The sequence below is a fragment of the Capricornis sumatraensis genome, chromosome 16 (genome assembly GCF_032405125.1).
Source record: "Capricornis sumatraensis isolate serow.1 chromosome 16, serow.2, whole genome shotgun sequence".
In the NCBI taxonomy this organism is placed as follows: domain Eukaryota; kingdom Metazoa; phylum Chordata; class Mammalia; order Artiodactyla; family Bovidae; genus Capricornis; species Capricornis sumatraensis.
The window spans coordinates 24,246,252-24,260,826 of record NC_091084.1 but is presented as its reverse complement, the minus strand read 5'-3'; the positions used below and the strand labels follow the sequence as shown (position 1 = coordinate 24,260,826).

At 41.2% G+C, this 14,575-nt stretch overlaps 2 protein-coding genes across 5 annotated transcripts; one reads left to right on the top strand and one right to left on the bottom strand.

Annotated features, from left to right (window-relative positions):
* The first annotated feature begins 7 nt into the window (after positions 1-7).
* TIMM8B (translocase of inner mitochondrial membrane 8 homolog B) lies at positions 8-2,209 on the top strand. The gene is made up of 2 exons (XM_068988311.1): positions 8-127; positions 1,828-2,209. The coding sequence occupies exons 1-2, from the start codon at positions 44-46 to the stop codon at positions 1,993-1,995; spliced, it is 252 nt and encodes an 83-aa protein (XP_068844412.1). The 5' UTR covers positions 8-43; the 3' UTR covers positions 1,996-2,209.
* A 170-nt stretch (positions 2,210-2,379) lies between these two features.
* NKAPD1 (NKAP domain containing 1) lies at positions 2,380-14,491 on the bottom strand. 4 transcript variants are annotated; one of them, XM_068988608.1, is made up of 7 exons: positions 14,455-14,490; positions 13,890-14,005; positions 13,003-13,079; positions 7,822-7,922; positions 6,141-6,290; positions 5,253-5,306; positions 2,380-4,820 (listed from the first exon to the last, which is right to left on the bottom strand). In XM_068988608.1, exons 3-7 carry the CDS (start codon positions 13,069-13,071, stop codon positions 4,313-4,315), a joined length of 882 nt encoding a protein of 293 aa, XP_068844709.1. In that variant the 5' UTR covers positions 13,072-13,079; positions 13,890-14,005; positions 14,455-14,490; the 3' UTR covers positions 2,380-4,312. The 4 variants fall into 4 exon arrangements, with proteins under 4 accessions (XP_068844709.1, XP_068844707.1, XP_068844710.1 ...); XM_068988606.1 differs by lacking the exon at positions 13,890-14,005 and having other exon boundaries at positions 14,455-14,491; XM_068988609.1 differs by lacking the exon at positions 13,890-14,005 and having other exon boundaries at positions 2,380-4,817; positions 14,455-14,491.
* Positions 14,492-14,575: the final 84 nt, after the last annotated feature.

Sequence of the window (14,575 nt, the reverse complement as noted above, 5' to 3'; positions counted from 1 at the left end):
TGCGCAGATAACTCTTCGGAAGGTCGGTATCTGGACACAGAAGATGGCGGAGCTGGGTGAGGCGGATGAAGCTGAGTTGCAACGCCTGGTGGCGGCCGAACAGCAGAAAGCGCAGTTCACTGCACAGGTGCGGGGACAGGGACTAGTGTGAAGAGAAAGAAGGGTGAATACAAGTCCCAGGCACTCGCGGAGCTCTGAACGCTGGCGGCGTGGGGCGGCCGCCCGCCGCTCCGTGCTTGCTGCGCGTAGTTCTGCTCACTAAAGAAACGAGTCACTTCTGCCGCTCGTTACCTGCAGTGCTCAGGTGCCCTGTGAGCATAGCGTAGGGGAAAGAGAAGGTGTAAAGCGAAGCGAAAAGGTTCGGGCGACGCAAGTGCACGGAAGCTTAGTTTGGTGGCGAGCTCTCTAGGCTGGCATTGAGAGGACCCAGCTTCTCATACCGCTCTGTCCCTTACAGGCCACGTGCCCCTAAACAAAATACCCATCCACCGTAGGTCTTGGTTTCACAGCAGGCAGTCGCCTGCTGCCTCACAGGATGTCGAGGATAAGCAATAACGTATTTGAAAATGATAAGAGTAGTAAGTAGAGCATTATTGGATAAAAGTGGGCTGAAGTAGTCAGTCTAGACTATTAGGTTAGAACAAGAGCTTCGGAGCATAGTTCCAGCCCCGGCGTCGACCTTTACTAGCTGCATGACTTTGCACTTATTACTTACCGTGCCTCTTAAATGGAGGTGACAGTCATCCTTTAAGACCGCGAAAAGAATTGACTTACTACTTAGTACCCCAGCCTCCCGAAATAGCTAAGCCCTTGGTAAATGGTTATTCCCCGCTTTAGCGGGGAGTGGAGGTGGTGGGAAGGGGAGGACTCGTGGAAGTGGCAAGAACCCTGGTTCGAAATCTTCGGGTCCTGAACATTTTGAAAGCGCACACATTTTCTGTGCTTCTGTGTGCATTTTTCTGTAGATTGCGTCCGTAACCTTCATTGATTCCCACATGTCCCTGACCCCCAAAAGGTCAACGACTTAAGAACTGCTAAAGAATAGGCTTAGAATGAGATGAGTGCAGTGGTTTGGGGGAATTAATTGGTAGCAGCTTTCCCAGCTTACACTGGTGTTAGTTTGGAAATAAGTTATCAACCCTACCTGCAGTTTTAGTCTGATTAAGGAAGTGACACAGAAAATAATGGCACTCTCAAGGAGGTGATAATAAACTGGAAAAACCATTAGGGAGGAGTATTGAGGGCCAAGTTAAGTATGCTATGTGTGGACCTACCTCATTGAAACACATTGGTTGGGTGTTAAATAAGGGAGTGCCCTGAGTGGCCGACAAAGAAACTGATGCATTAGGCCAACACTGGGGTGACTTGATCAAAAGTACCTATTTTTCAGTTACTAAGGAGAAAAATAGACAAGGAGAGGATGAAAGTATTGTTGCAGGGCAGGAGTGAGGAGTTGGACTGTATTGGTGACAAATTAGGAAGTGAGGAAGGAGTCAAAGAATGGTTTAGTCAGGTAACAGAAAATGAGAAAAGAAAGTTAAAGTGAAGTCACTCAGTCCTGTTGGACTCTGCAACCCCGTGGACTGTAGCCCACCAGGCTCCTCCATCCATGGGATTCTCCAGGCAAGAATACTGGAGTGGGTTGCCATTTCCTTCTCCAGGGGATCTTCCTGACCTAGGGATCGAACCCAGGTCTCCTGCATTGCAGGCAAATACTTTAACCTCTGACCCACCAGGGAAGCCTGAAAATGAGAAAAATGGGAAGGAAATTCATAGGTAAGGCCTGTCTGCAGACCCCAAGTAGTTACTATTTTTCTTTCCTCTTAGGTGCATCACTTCATGGAGCTATGTTGGGATAAATGTGTGGAGAAGCCAGGGAATCGCTTAGACTCTCGCACGGAAAATTCTCTCTCTAGCTGTGTGGACCGCTTCATTGACACTACTCTTGCTATCACCAGTCGGTTTGCCCAGATTGTACAGAAAGGAGGGCAGTAAGCCACCCCTGCAAGAATGACAGCAGCAGCCAAGGACTGATTAAACAGACTGAAGGGCCAGCAAGGGAAGGCAGCCAGTCCTCTGTCGGATTAGCTTAAGGCAGCTACCAAGCCTGTTGGTGCTAAAAAGGAACAGATCAGATGTTCAAAAAGTGAAATTTATTTATTGGGAATTCAGAAATTCCATCTTGTATCACAACAATTTATTCAATAAATGTGAATTCTCCAACTCTCTTTTTTAAATCCCATTTTAGGATTTAATATATAGATCTCTGATTGATAGGAACATTAGAAATAAGTATGTTCCAAGGCCATTAGTAGTGCAAATGAGAGATCTTAGGTTTTGAAGAGCCATCCTAAGCCATATTTAAGGGGGTGGGAAGAACCATCAAAAGCCTTAGCCTAAGGCATCAGAGAGAATTTGGGGTTGAGAAAGGTGAACAGAAAACAGCTTTATTGCTTATACATGACCAAGAAAAGGTAAACATGGCAAAAAGCAAAACAGGCAAGATGTGTGTTCACTGGGAAGGAGCCCTGCTAGTATGAGACGAAGAGAAAGTCAAGACCCAAACAGAATCAACTTCCTGGAGAAGCCTGGTTCCACTGGCCCATCTTCCTGAGTGTGTGCTTAGAATCAAAACTTTTAGAGCACAGAGACAATGCTAAAAAAAAAAAACCCAGAAGCTGAAAACTCCTTCCCACAAAGATTTCACTTGCTCCAAGAAGAAAACAATTGCTTTAGGTTAAGAGGTAGTAATTATAGACTGTTCTTCCCTATTTGGGCCCTTAATCTCAATGTTAAAAATATGCACCATGGAACATCACATCAGCAATTGAGTACCAAAGTACTAATATTTCAAATAAATATCCCAAAAGGTAGCACCTGCTTAGAGTCAAGGGCTAGGGAACCTCTCCCAACAGTTTATTTTATGACTAAGCATTTTATTAGAAATCTGTTCTGTAAAGAGAACAATTTAACAGTTCAGAGCTACAAAATATTACCACCTCATGGAATGTTGTTATAGTCTATTGCTGGTGTCATACACTGTCAGGCTACCATGAAGTATTTCTGTATTACACATGGGGAAACTAAGGCCAGGGAGGTTGACTTACCTGCTCCAAACCTCATAACCAACTAATGGCAGAACCAAGACCAAAAGTCTGAGCTTGCAAGATTTTTACTCAGCCCATGAAGTGACAGCCAGGAAAAAACAATGTCACTTGTTCTGCCATAGTAAATAAAATTCATTTGTGTTCTGCCAGCCTTCTTCCAGTGAATTTGGTTTCTTAAGAATTAACATAGTAGGATCACCGTATATATAGCACAGGGAAATAACAAGATCTTTGCTTGGTGCTTTAATCCAAAGGCAGACTAGGAAGAAATGGATATGTCCCTGAGAAGCCTATTTCATTTTGGAATCGATTCAACCTAGTTTCAAGGGAAATCTACAAGTTCATTAACTAAGAAATGAACAAGGAAGACAACATTTAAATGGCTGTTGCTGCCCCAAATCCTTTTCAGTGCACGATGAGATAGCATGACTGATGCCTAATTCTTCATTTGGTTGAGGACTTACCCAAGACAACTGAAGAAATAATTTTGAATATAAGTGCATTTAGGCAATAAACTGAAACTGGAAAACCTTTTACTATCCAATCACCCATGTTTAACGGTATACTGAGTACAGCCACAGACCCTGTCCAGCAGGGAAATTTGACAAAAACCCCTAGTTTCTACCAATAACAGCTGTCTAAGGATGTTACCATGAATTGAAATTGTTTGTTCTTATGCTCATTTCCTTATTAAGTAAACTGGACCACACCTGTGGGGCCAAAATACAGAAAAGATCAAAGCACCAAGGCTAAAGACAAAGTTGTGGCACCTATTATATAATAGACAAGAGCAACACGATATTCCTTCATCATATCATCCTATATAGCACTAGCTCAATCCATCTCTTGACCCCAGCCCTTGCTTTCCCCAAATTCAACACTGTGACTGGTATACCCAGGTCTTTACTGGATTCAGCTTTCTGGGTCCTTTAATTTGCTGCATATGCACTCTACCCTAAATGTGATTAATCACAAAAAATAATCTCTTCAAGAAACCTTCATAACAAAATAACGGATTCCCTATTAATAAGAGGATCAAGTTTAACAGGCCAAACTAGACAAGACGTCTGTCAGAACATATACAGATGGCACAGGACAGCTCTAACCTCAGGCCCTGTGCTCAGCAGTAGCGTCACTGGCAAACCCCAAGGTGTAAGAACTGTAAATATCCAGTCATGCAGAAAACAAGAATGCTTCTCTCTCATTTAGTCATCCTCTGAACTCTCGGCAGACCTTTCATCTGTAGCCACTTTCCAATTTGTGCGTTTGTTTGTCCTCTCCTGTATTTCATTGTTAACTACAGGGATGTGGACTTTTTTCTCTCTCTTTTTCCTTTTGGTTTTCTTAGTGTCTCTTTCCTCACTTTCCTCAGAACTGCTGGATGCAGAATCATCTGATGGGGAAGTGTCACTCTCTGCCTCTAAGAATAAAGGAGATTTCTTGAGAGACTTTTTCCTGGATTTTTTCTTGCATTTGTGTGGTTGCTTCCTTTTCCTGGTACTAGAAGCCCCAGTTTCTTCTGAGAACTCACTTGAGGAATCTGCTGTTATATCTGTGGCTTCCTTTTTGCTCTTCTTCTGTTTTTTGTGTGACTTTTTTTTCTGCTTTTTTTTGTGGGACTTCTTTGTCTTCTTGTGTTTGTGAGATTCATGGGTAGATGATTTCACCTGGGCAGATGTTTTTTTCCCATTGGTAATATCTTGCTGATCACTACTAATAAAAAGAAAAACTGCTTTACTGTAGAAAATATAAAGTATATTTATATAATTTTTATATTCTGCTTTCTAAATGGGAAGTTGGGGTTAACCTCTGAATTTTAAATCAAAGCTTTGATACAAGCTTACCATCAGACTTTATCACTGAGTTTTATTTCCTCATTTTTAAAATGAAGATAAAAATTCTTATCTGCCATACTGAGTTACTATATGGAACACTGTATATAAAACTGACATGGTACAGATATGCCAAATGTCAGGGAAAAGCAAAATATCAGTCCTCTCCCGACTAAACTGCCTATATTTCTCTGGTTACATTTTTAATGGCAAATGTTATATACTTGGTAAAAAATTAGGAACTTCATTTATAATTCAGAGTTCGTACTAATCTTAGTTTCTAACTTTTTTCCAGTAAGCCTACTTGCCTTACCTGTCTGTTTCAAATTCTTCAGGGTATAACTCTTTATATCCACTGTGGCCCCATCTGTAAGATAACGTTTTATTACACATATTACTAAAGCAATGCATACATTTCTTAAAACTAAGACAAATTAGACTTAGGAATGTATACATACACAGACACACACAGAACAAAAAAAAGATATGGAAGCGTCAACACCACATTTATAGATCAGTAACTTGGTTACATTTTCCATACTATACACTCTCATTCCAGAAACAAAGGATTCCTTTATCCATTTGTAAGAAAACTTGCCATTCTCTTCCTTGAAACACTGAGGTACTCTTAATATGCTGCTCTTCAGCTGTGATATACTTCTCCAAAAACACTTCATAACATAATGCTGTCTACCTTGGGACAACTTTTTTGAATAAGTTAACTGAGGTATAATTCATATACCATAAAACTCACCCATTTAAAGAGTATGATTCAGTGGCTTTTAGCATATTCAGAGTTGTGCAACCATTACCACTATGATTTTATAATATTTTCATCACCCCCCCAAAAAACAATCCATCAGCAGTTATTCCACTCCTCCATCTCCTACAGCCCATGGCAACCACTAATGCACTTTCTATAGAATCATATAATAAGTGGCCTTTTGTGTCTGACTTTTCTCACCTACCATAACGTTTTCAAGGTTCATCCATGTTCTAGCAGGTAATGGCACTTAATTCCTTTTACTGCCAAATAACATTCCATTACCATTCCATATACCACATTTTGTTTATCCATTCATTAACTGACAGACATTTGGGTTTCCACTTTTTTGGCTATTATGAGTATGCCATGAACATTTTAAAAGTACACATTCTCAGGCCAAATATCACTAATGGTCATAAGAATTTAGTCACAGACCTGTCTGGCATGTTAGCTTCATAATCATATAACTTCTTGTTCCAGGATTTAGCCTTAAGAAAACCATCATCCAGTGCTCCACAAATTTCATTCTTTGGCCTCCAGTAGTCTCTTTGACTTTCTTCATCAAAACCATCACTGCGCATCCGGCTATAAGAGAAAAGAGAAGAACTTTTAGATACAGAAGCAATCTGTAAGGTTATTTTATGGAATATCATTCACAAAACTCACTGAACAAGCTAAAAGGAGACCAAAACAACCTAATACTTTTTTATAACCTGATACTTAAAAAATATATATCTTTTTAACATTATGTCCTCTCTTAATTTGTACAGTTATTCAATGAAAATATGATCATCACTACCCCTCCTACTGCAGAGTACAGACAAAATAACTTTTGGACTGACGCATATTATACCTCACTCACTAATTCTGAAGGAAGCAGACCGATAATCACAGCTGGGGACATCTCAAACTGCCCCAGTAATTTTGAGATACACTCCCTTCCCTAACACCAGCTCCTACTGTAATTAGATCACAGTAACAGTGGCAGCAAGGTGTAACCCATGAATATGTTGAACTAGAAAAACAGTTAAGAACTACTAATCTAGCCTGTGCCTACAAAACCCCACTAACAAGTCACTAAGCCAGCTAAGAGGTGGTCAAAAATGTTTAAGGGCCTCCTACATGCCTATGAGGCACTGTTACAGCTGCAGGACTACAATGGGAAATAAGCCAATCAAAAAACTGCCCCCAGAGAAATAATGTTTTAAAGACTTATCATGACAGGCATTAATAGTCCACTCCAAAAGAACAGTATTTTGTTTTGGAATGTTACTTGGAATTGAATAACCAACACAAAACAAATCATCATCTGCACTAAGTACTTTCAAATTCTCAAAGAACCATCCTAAGAGAGAAAACAGACTGAAAAGGTATTTATTTTTATGTTGAGACCCTGCCATGTTTACCATGGATACACTGAATACTTTCTTGTGGAAAGCTATTCACATAGTCAGTCACTCCAAAGTCCACACACTCAGCAGGCACACTCCTTACATATTTCACTATTATTAACTATGTCCCTGGATGGCTTTAGAAATCAGCATTGCTAACTTTATAGTCATTTTTCATACAACGGCTCTACACCAATAGGCATATGAGGCCCAGGAGATGTTTCAACACTCTGACATTCCTATACTTCACAGGTAAGACAACTAAGCCTACATAATCCTTCATACTCACACTCAAAATTATTAAGAAGGTAATGTGAAAGGCTGTGTGACTAAGACAATGAGTAGATTTAAAAAAAAGGCAGAGAGGATGAAAGACTAAAAAGGGAAAGGTGTGAATGATCAGCTAAGTGACCATAACATACCTATAGAAAATCTTAAGTCAAAAGCCATCAGGTAAGGTCAGAATCCACAGAATCCTTAACGTTTACAATTGTTCAAGGCAGAATTTTTAAGTTCTCCATTCCAAATAAGCAAAAACAGTGGGACTATATGCATCATAGCCATTACCTGTATGCTTGAGTCAAGATTTATGAAAAAGGAAAGTCTTAAAAGACTCACAGAAGAACTGAATTCATCTATCTTTAGCACACCATCATGTTTTTAAACAAAAGTTGATGATTCTGAATGAGATGAGAATATTTTGGTTCTCAGAGTTGCAACTTCACCTTGAACTGCTGGGTAACATTTTCCTTTTGGTTCCCCGGTAAGCATCATCCATCTGTTTCTCCAGTTCTCTTATTTTCCACATATCTGATTCCTCCTGTATCTGGATTTGAAAGAAAGAAAGAAAGAAAGAAAACTAAGTTACTAGAACTTCCCTGGTGGGACTGTGGATAAGAATCCACATGCCAATGAAGAGGACACAGGTTCGATCCCGTGTCTGGGAAGATTTCACATGCCGCAAAGCAACTGAGCCTTTGTGCCCCAACTGCTGAGCCCGCGCTCTGGAGCCTGAAGCCCCAACTGCTGAGCCCGTGTGCTGTGTACCCAGACCCTGTGCTCTCCAATGAGAGAGGCCACCAAAATGAGAAGTCCACACAATGAGCAGTCCCTGTGCAAGACAATGAATATCTAGTGCAGCCAATAAATAAACTTATTTTTTAAAAACAAGTTAATAAAAATAACACTTCACATCACAGAAAAGTAACTGAAAATAAAGTCTGTACTAGTTATTGGATTACAAACTGTGTTTTGATCAGGAACCTGAGAAACAAATTCTGGTTTCTCTAGAGTGCTTAAACAATCCAACTCAGTAAATCTCAATTACGTAGAATTCTGCAGCAACAAAAGAGCTTTGTAACTCCTGCATAGATACACTCATCACCTTATTAACCAAGTATGCTGCAGTTAGCAAATGATAATCCCTTATGTTTCTAAAATGGTTTGTGATTTTAATTGTATCATCTCTATTGAATGTTAAGCAATCTTATAAGGAAAGCCAAAAAAAAAGGTATTATTACTACATTTTACTGAGAAGAAACAAAAGCTCATAGATTTTTACCAACGTCAAAAAGCTAATAAAGACTGGTCTTTCAACTTTCTAGGCTACGTCTCTTTTCACAACATAATAATTTTTGTTAAAAACAAAGCAAAACAAAACAAACAGCATGAGAACTATGAGATAATTTCCTGAAAAGCAGAGTACAGCTGCACAAAGAACAATCAGCTATTTCTAAGCCCTCCTATAATATTCTGTTAAATTTGCCCTCGATTTATCTTTTTTAATCACTGCTTTCAAATATAAGCTTACCATCCAACTAGGGGAGATTTAAAGCAATTGCAGAGGCTGCTTATGTAACAGCTACACGCTCACTCACAATCAAAATATCAGGGGATAGGACAGTAATAACATCTGCGATCTAACTAGGAGTTGCATTTTTTCATACTGTTTGAGAGAACACACTGGTCGTAGCAAACACCCTCTTCCAACAACACAAAAGACGACTCTACACATGGACATCACCAAATGGTCAATACCAAAATCAGATTGATTATATTCTTTGCAGTCAAAGATGGAAAAGCTCTATACAGTCAGAAAAAACAAGACCAGACGCTGACTGTGGATGAGATCATGAACTCCTTATTGCAAAATTCAGACTTAAAGTAGGGAAAACCACTAGGCCATTCAGGTATGACCTAAATCAAATCCCTTACGATTATACAGTGGAAGTGACAAATAGATTCAAGGGATTATATCTAATAGACAGAATGCCTGAAGAACTATGGATGGAGGTTCCTAACACTACAGGAGGCGATGATCAAAACCAACCCCAAGAAAAAGAAATGCAAAAAGGTAAAATGGTTGTCTGAGGAGGCCTTACAAATAGCTGAGAAAAGAAGAGAAACAAAAGGCAAAGGAGAAAAGGAGAGATATATCCATCTGAATGCAGACTTCCAAAGAATATCAAGGAGAGTTAAGGAAGCCTTCCTCAGTGATCAATGCAAAGAAATAGAGGAAAAGAACGGAATTGGAAAGACTAGAGATCTCTTCAAGAAAATTAGAGATATCAAGGGAACATTTTATGCAAAGATGAATGCAATAAAGGACAGAAACAGTATGGACCTAACAGAAGCAGAAGATATTAAGAAGAGGTGGCAAGAATACACAGAAGAACTGTACAAAAAAGATCTTAATGACCCAGATAACCACGATGGTGTGATCACTCACCTAGAGCCAGACATCCTGGAATGTGAAGTCAAGTAGGACTTAGGATGCATCACTATGAACAAAGCTAGTGAAGGTGACAGAATTCCAGCTGAGCTATTTCAAGTCCTAAAAGAAAGATGTTGTTAAAGTGCTGCACTCAATATGCCAGCAAATTTGGAAAACTCAGCAGTGGCCACAGGACTGGAAAAGGCCACTTTTCATTCCAATCCATAAGAAAGGCAATGCCAAAGAATGCTCAAACTACCGCACAAGTGCACTCATCTCACAGGCTAGCGAACGTAATGCTCAAAATTCTCCAAGTTAGACTTCAACAGTGTGGAACCAAAACTTTCAGATATTCAAACTGGATTTAGACAAGGCAGAAGAACCAGAGATCAAATTGCCAGCATCTTTTGGATCACAGAAAAAGCAAGAGAATTCCAGTAGAACATCTATTTCTACTTCATTACTACTCTAAAGCCTTTGACTGTGTGGATCATAACAAACTGTGGAAAATTCTTCAAGAGCTGGGAATACGAGACCACCTTACCTGCCCCCTGAGAAATCTGTATGCCGGTCAAGAACCAACAGTTAGAACCAGACATGGAACAACATACTGGTTCCAAATTGGGAAAGGAGTACTCAGGACTATGTATTATCACTCTGCTTATTTTTTTTTGCAGAGTACATCATATGAAATGCCAAGCTGGATGAAGCACAAGCAGGAATTGAGACTTCAGGGAGAAATATCAAGCTCAGATATGCAGATGACACCATCCTTATGGAAGAAAGTGGAGAGGAACTAAAGAGCCTCTTGATGAAAGTCAAAGAGGAGAGTGAAAACCTGGCTTGAAAGTTAACATTCAAAAAACGAAGATCATGGTATCTGGTCCCATCACTTCACGGCAAATAGACAGGGAAACAGTGGAAACAGTGGCTGATTTTTTATTTTGGGGGGCTCCAAAATCACTGCAGATGGTGACTGCAGCCATGAAATTCAAAGATGCCTGCTCCTTGGAAGAAAAGTTATGACAAACCTAGACAGCATATTAAAAAGTAGAGACATTACTTTACCGACAAAGGTCCATCTAGTCAAAGCTATGGTTTTTCCAGTAGTCATGTATGGATATGAGAGTTGGACCATAAAGAAACCTGAGCACCAAAGAATTGATGTTTTTGAACTGCGGTGCTGGGGAAGACTCTTGCGAGTCCCTTGGACTGCAAGGAGATCAAACCAGTCAATCCTAAGGGAAATCAGTCCTGAACATTCATTGGAAGGACTGATGCTGAAGCTCCAAAACTTTGGGCACCTGATGCAAAGAGCTAATTCATTGGAAAGACCCTGATGCTGGGAAACACTGAAGGTAGGAAGAGAAAGGGATGACAGAGGATGAGATGACTGGATGGCATCACCGACTCAATGGACATGAGTTTCAGCAAGCTCCAGGAGTTGGTGACAGACAGGGAAGCCTGGCGTGATGCCATCCATGGGGTCGCAGAGTTGGATACCACTGAGAAACTGAACTGAACTGAAATAGGAGTTGCACAGAATTCACCAAAGACAACTAAAGTTTTGACCTCATCTGCTCTCATGACCTCTATCACTTCCTGCATCAGTAACCCTCAAACCTTTATATCCAGCCTCAATTTTTCTCCTTTCCTCAAAGTCTAAGTTGCCAACTGTCTGGATATCCTATAAGCACCTTACCATCAACATGTTAAAAACCAAATTAATTACCTTTCCCATTATATCTGTCTCTTATTTTGTTCCCTATCTCAATTAATTGCATCATAATCATCATCATCATCATTCACTCAGTCACACAAGGTGGTTATATTTGATTCCAAAATTATCACTATCATCCAATCAATCATCAAGTTCCTTGAACTCCAGTCCCTAAATTCTTCATCTTCATCCCTACTGTCACTGTTTTCATGTGAATCCCTCATTATCTCTCACCTGAAATACTACAACTGTCTCCTAACTGGCCTCTCTATTATTTCAACCCATCTGATCTATCCCCTCCCCAGCTAACAAATCATCTTTCTAAAATATAAATACAGTGAAACAGTGAAAACAGTGGCTGACTTTATTTTTCTGGGCTCCAAAATCACTGCAGATGGTGAATGCAGTCATGAAATTAAAAGATGCTTACTCCTTGGAAGGAAAGTTATGACCAATCTAAATAGCATATTAAGAAGCAGAGACATTACTTTGCCAACAAAGGTCCATCTAGTCAAGGCTATGGTTTTTCCAGTGGTCATGTATGGATGTGAGAGTTGAATTATAAAGAAAGCTGAGTGCCAAAGAATTGATGCTTTTGAACTGTGGTGTTGGAGAAGACTCTTGGAGAGTCCCTTGGACTGCAAGGAGATCCAACCAGTCCATCCTAAAGATCAGTCCTGGATGTTCATTGGAAGGGACTGATGCTGAAGCTGAAACTCCAATACTTTGGCCACCTGATGCGAAGAGCTGACTCATTAGCAAAGACCCTGATGCTGGGAAAGATTGAGGGCAGGAGGAGAAAGGGATGGAAGAGGATGAGATGGTTGGATGGCATCACTGACTCAATGGACATGGGTTTGGGTAGACTCCGGGAGTTGGTGATGGACAGGGAGGCCTGGCGTGCTGCGGTTCATGGGGTCGCAAAGAGTCAGACACGACTGAGCAACTGAACTGAACTAACTGAACATCTCTAACCTTGCTTAAAAATAATTAATGGTTTCTTTATTGCCTACAGGAAAAAGTCTGATCTCCAAGCATCACAATCCAACTCTAATTCACCACTCAAGCCTCATCTTCTGCCATTACCTCCCAAATTCTCCACTTTATGGATGCATACAATTTCTTGCCCTAAGTGCTTCATGCTCCTTACCATATGCTACTACATGATATTCCCTCTGTGCTGAATGATCTTTGACATCTGATAAACTTGAACCTGTTCATCAAGAACTAGTTCAAATATAAGCAGTTCAAATACCACCCATTCTGTGAAGCCTTTCCCTATTTCCCAAGGCAGAGTTCATTATTCCTTCCTCAGTGGATGAAAGCACTCTGTGTATGTCTACATTATAATACTTACCAAATTATATTCTAACTATGTATTTTATCTTTGTCTCTTCGAACTGCACCAAAATCACTCCAAGCACACTGTTTACCCTCCTTAACCATGAGGAATAACTAAGGTGTATCTCTGACCTTATTGTGAGCATCTGTGTGCCGGATGACATTTCTCAGGAGGACTTTCCCCAAAGGAACTCGGGACATTCTTCAACCTGAAATGAATCAAAAAGTAACATTTAATAATTTAATGTTATCTTTTATCACTATGCTATAATGAAACATGAGATAAAGAAAAGGTCTCTGAACTAGAAGTCAGTGGTCCTGAGGAATAGTTTTTCCTTCACCATTAAAGGGGAAAACACCTGTCCACACTAATGTGAGGATGAAAGGAAATAATGTACATTAGAGTTCTTTGAAACTGCACAAAATTAAGTGCTTTCAAGAGCACCATTTTATTTAATCCTTAAAATAACTGTTTTATGTTCCCTGGTGGCTCAGACAGTAAAGCGTCTGCCTGCAATGAGGGAGAGCCAGATTCTATCCCTAGCTCAGGAAGATCCCCTGGAGAAGGCAATGGCAACCCACTCCAGTACTCTTGCCTGGAAAAGTCCATGGACAGAGGAGCCTTGTAGGCTACAGTCCATGGGATCGCAAAGAGTCGGACATGACTGAGTCACTTCACTTCACCTTCATTCCTTTTCTGTAGATGACATTCCCTTAAAGCCATACCTTGCTCCAGGGCACAGAGTCCAGGGCAAACAAAGTTCAGATTAGAAATCAATTTCCAAATCTCCAAATTAGTTTGCAGTTAAACACCTAGATTTAAGAGCTTCAGGGACACAAATGTCAACAGTAACAAAAACTGACGCCTAAAAACATCAACTGCAAAGATGCCCTACACTACTTCATTCAAGGGAATTTTATGTTCTATTTTGTCCAGAAGCCTCCAAAAAATAAATGACAGACATATTCACACGTCTAGCTATCAGGGGCTTTGGGCAACCACCCCACCGCTCACTCACCCCTCGATCCTGAGGAAATCAGGCATCTTGTTAGTGTGAGACGAAGAACCATTCCATTACAAGATCTCCTCCGACCCAGGAAGCCAAGGAGTCAGGGCTCAAAGGCAGCTCTGCAGCTTCACCCGAGTCCTTCGTGAAAACGCAGCCTTCCCACCAGTTATTCCGCCCTCACCCGTGGCCCAGGTCACGGCCGCCGTCCCCTCAGCCCAGGCCGACAGGCAGATTTCTCTCCGGACTGAGGCCGGGGGCTGCTCCGGCGCGGAATTCGGGCGGCCGGGTTGGCTGGGGCATTCCCCGCTCACGTTCCTCTGGGACGATCCCAGGGGTTGGGTTTCACTCCCCAAAAAGGGATAAGGACGCTTTGGACGGGTACGACTCTCGACTGGGCCCCAAGATGTATCTAGAGTGGCTGAAGAGGGGGTGGGGCGGGGGGAGGCTTCCAAGTGGAAGACAAACTACCCCTATCTTCGTCACCGGGACCCTTGCTCCCCAGCGGCCACGGGACTCCTGGTAACTTTCCTTCCAAACACCCTCCCCACACAAACACACACAAACACACCCATACCGTGCGCCGCAGCCTCGCGTAGCGGGGTTGGGGGGGAGGAAGATCTCTGGGAGAAGAGAGATCTGACTTCCCTTCCAGGCCGGAAGTGGTGCTCATGGGAAATTCTTCCCACCAACAGAAG

Bases quoted from the DNA above. Each gene is read 5' to 3' on its own strand.
- NKAPD1 (XM_068988606.1), bottom strand. From the start codon at position 13,071: ATGTCCCGAGTTCCTTTGGGGAAAGTCCTCCTGAGAAATGTCATCCGG. The intron at 7,923-13,002 runs GTCAGAGATACA...TTTCAAATCCAG, and splicing joins ACACAGATGCTCACAATAAG to ATACAGGAGGAATCAGATAT. The intron at 4,821-5,252 runs GTAAGGCAAGTA...TCTTTTTATTAG, and splicing joins GAAGAATTTGAAACAGACAG to TAGTGATCAGCAAGATATTA.
- TIMM8B (XM_068988311.1), top strand. From the start codon at position 44: ATGGCGGAGCTGGGTGAGGCGGATGAAGCTGAGTTGCAACGCCTGGTG. The intron at 128-1,827 runs GTGCGGGGACAG...CTTTCCTCTTAG, and splicing joins AAGCGCAGTTCACTGCACAG to GTGCATCACTTCATGGAGCT.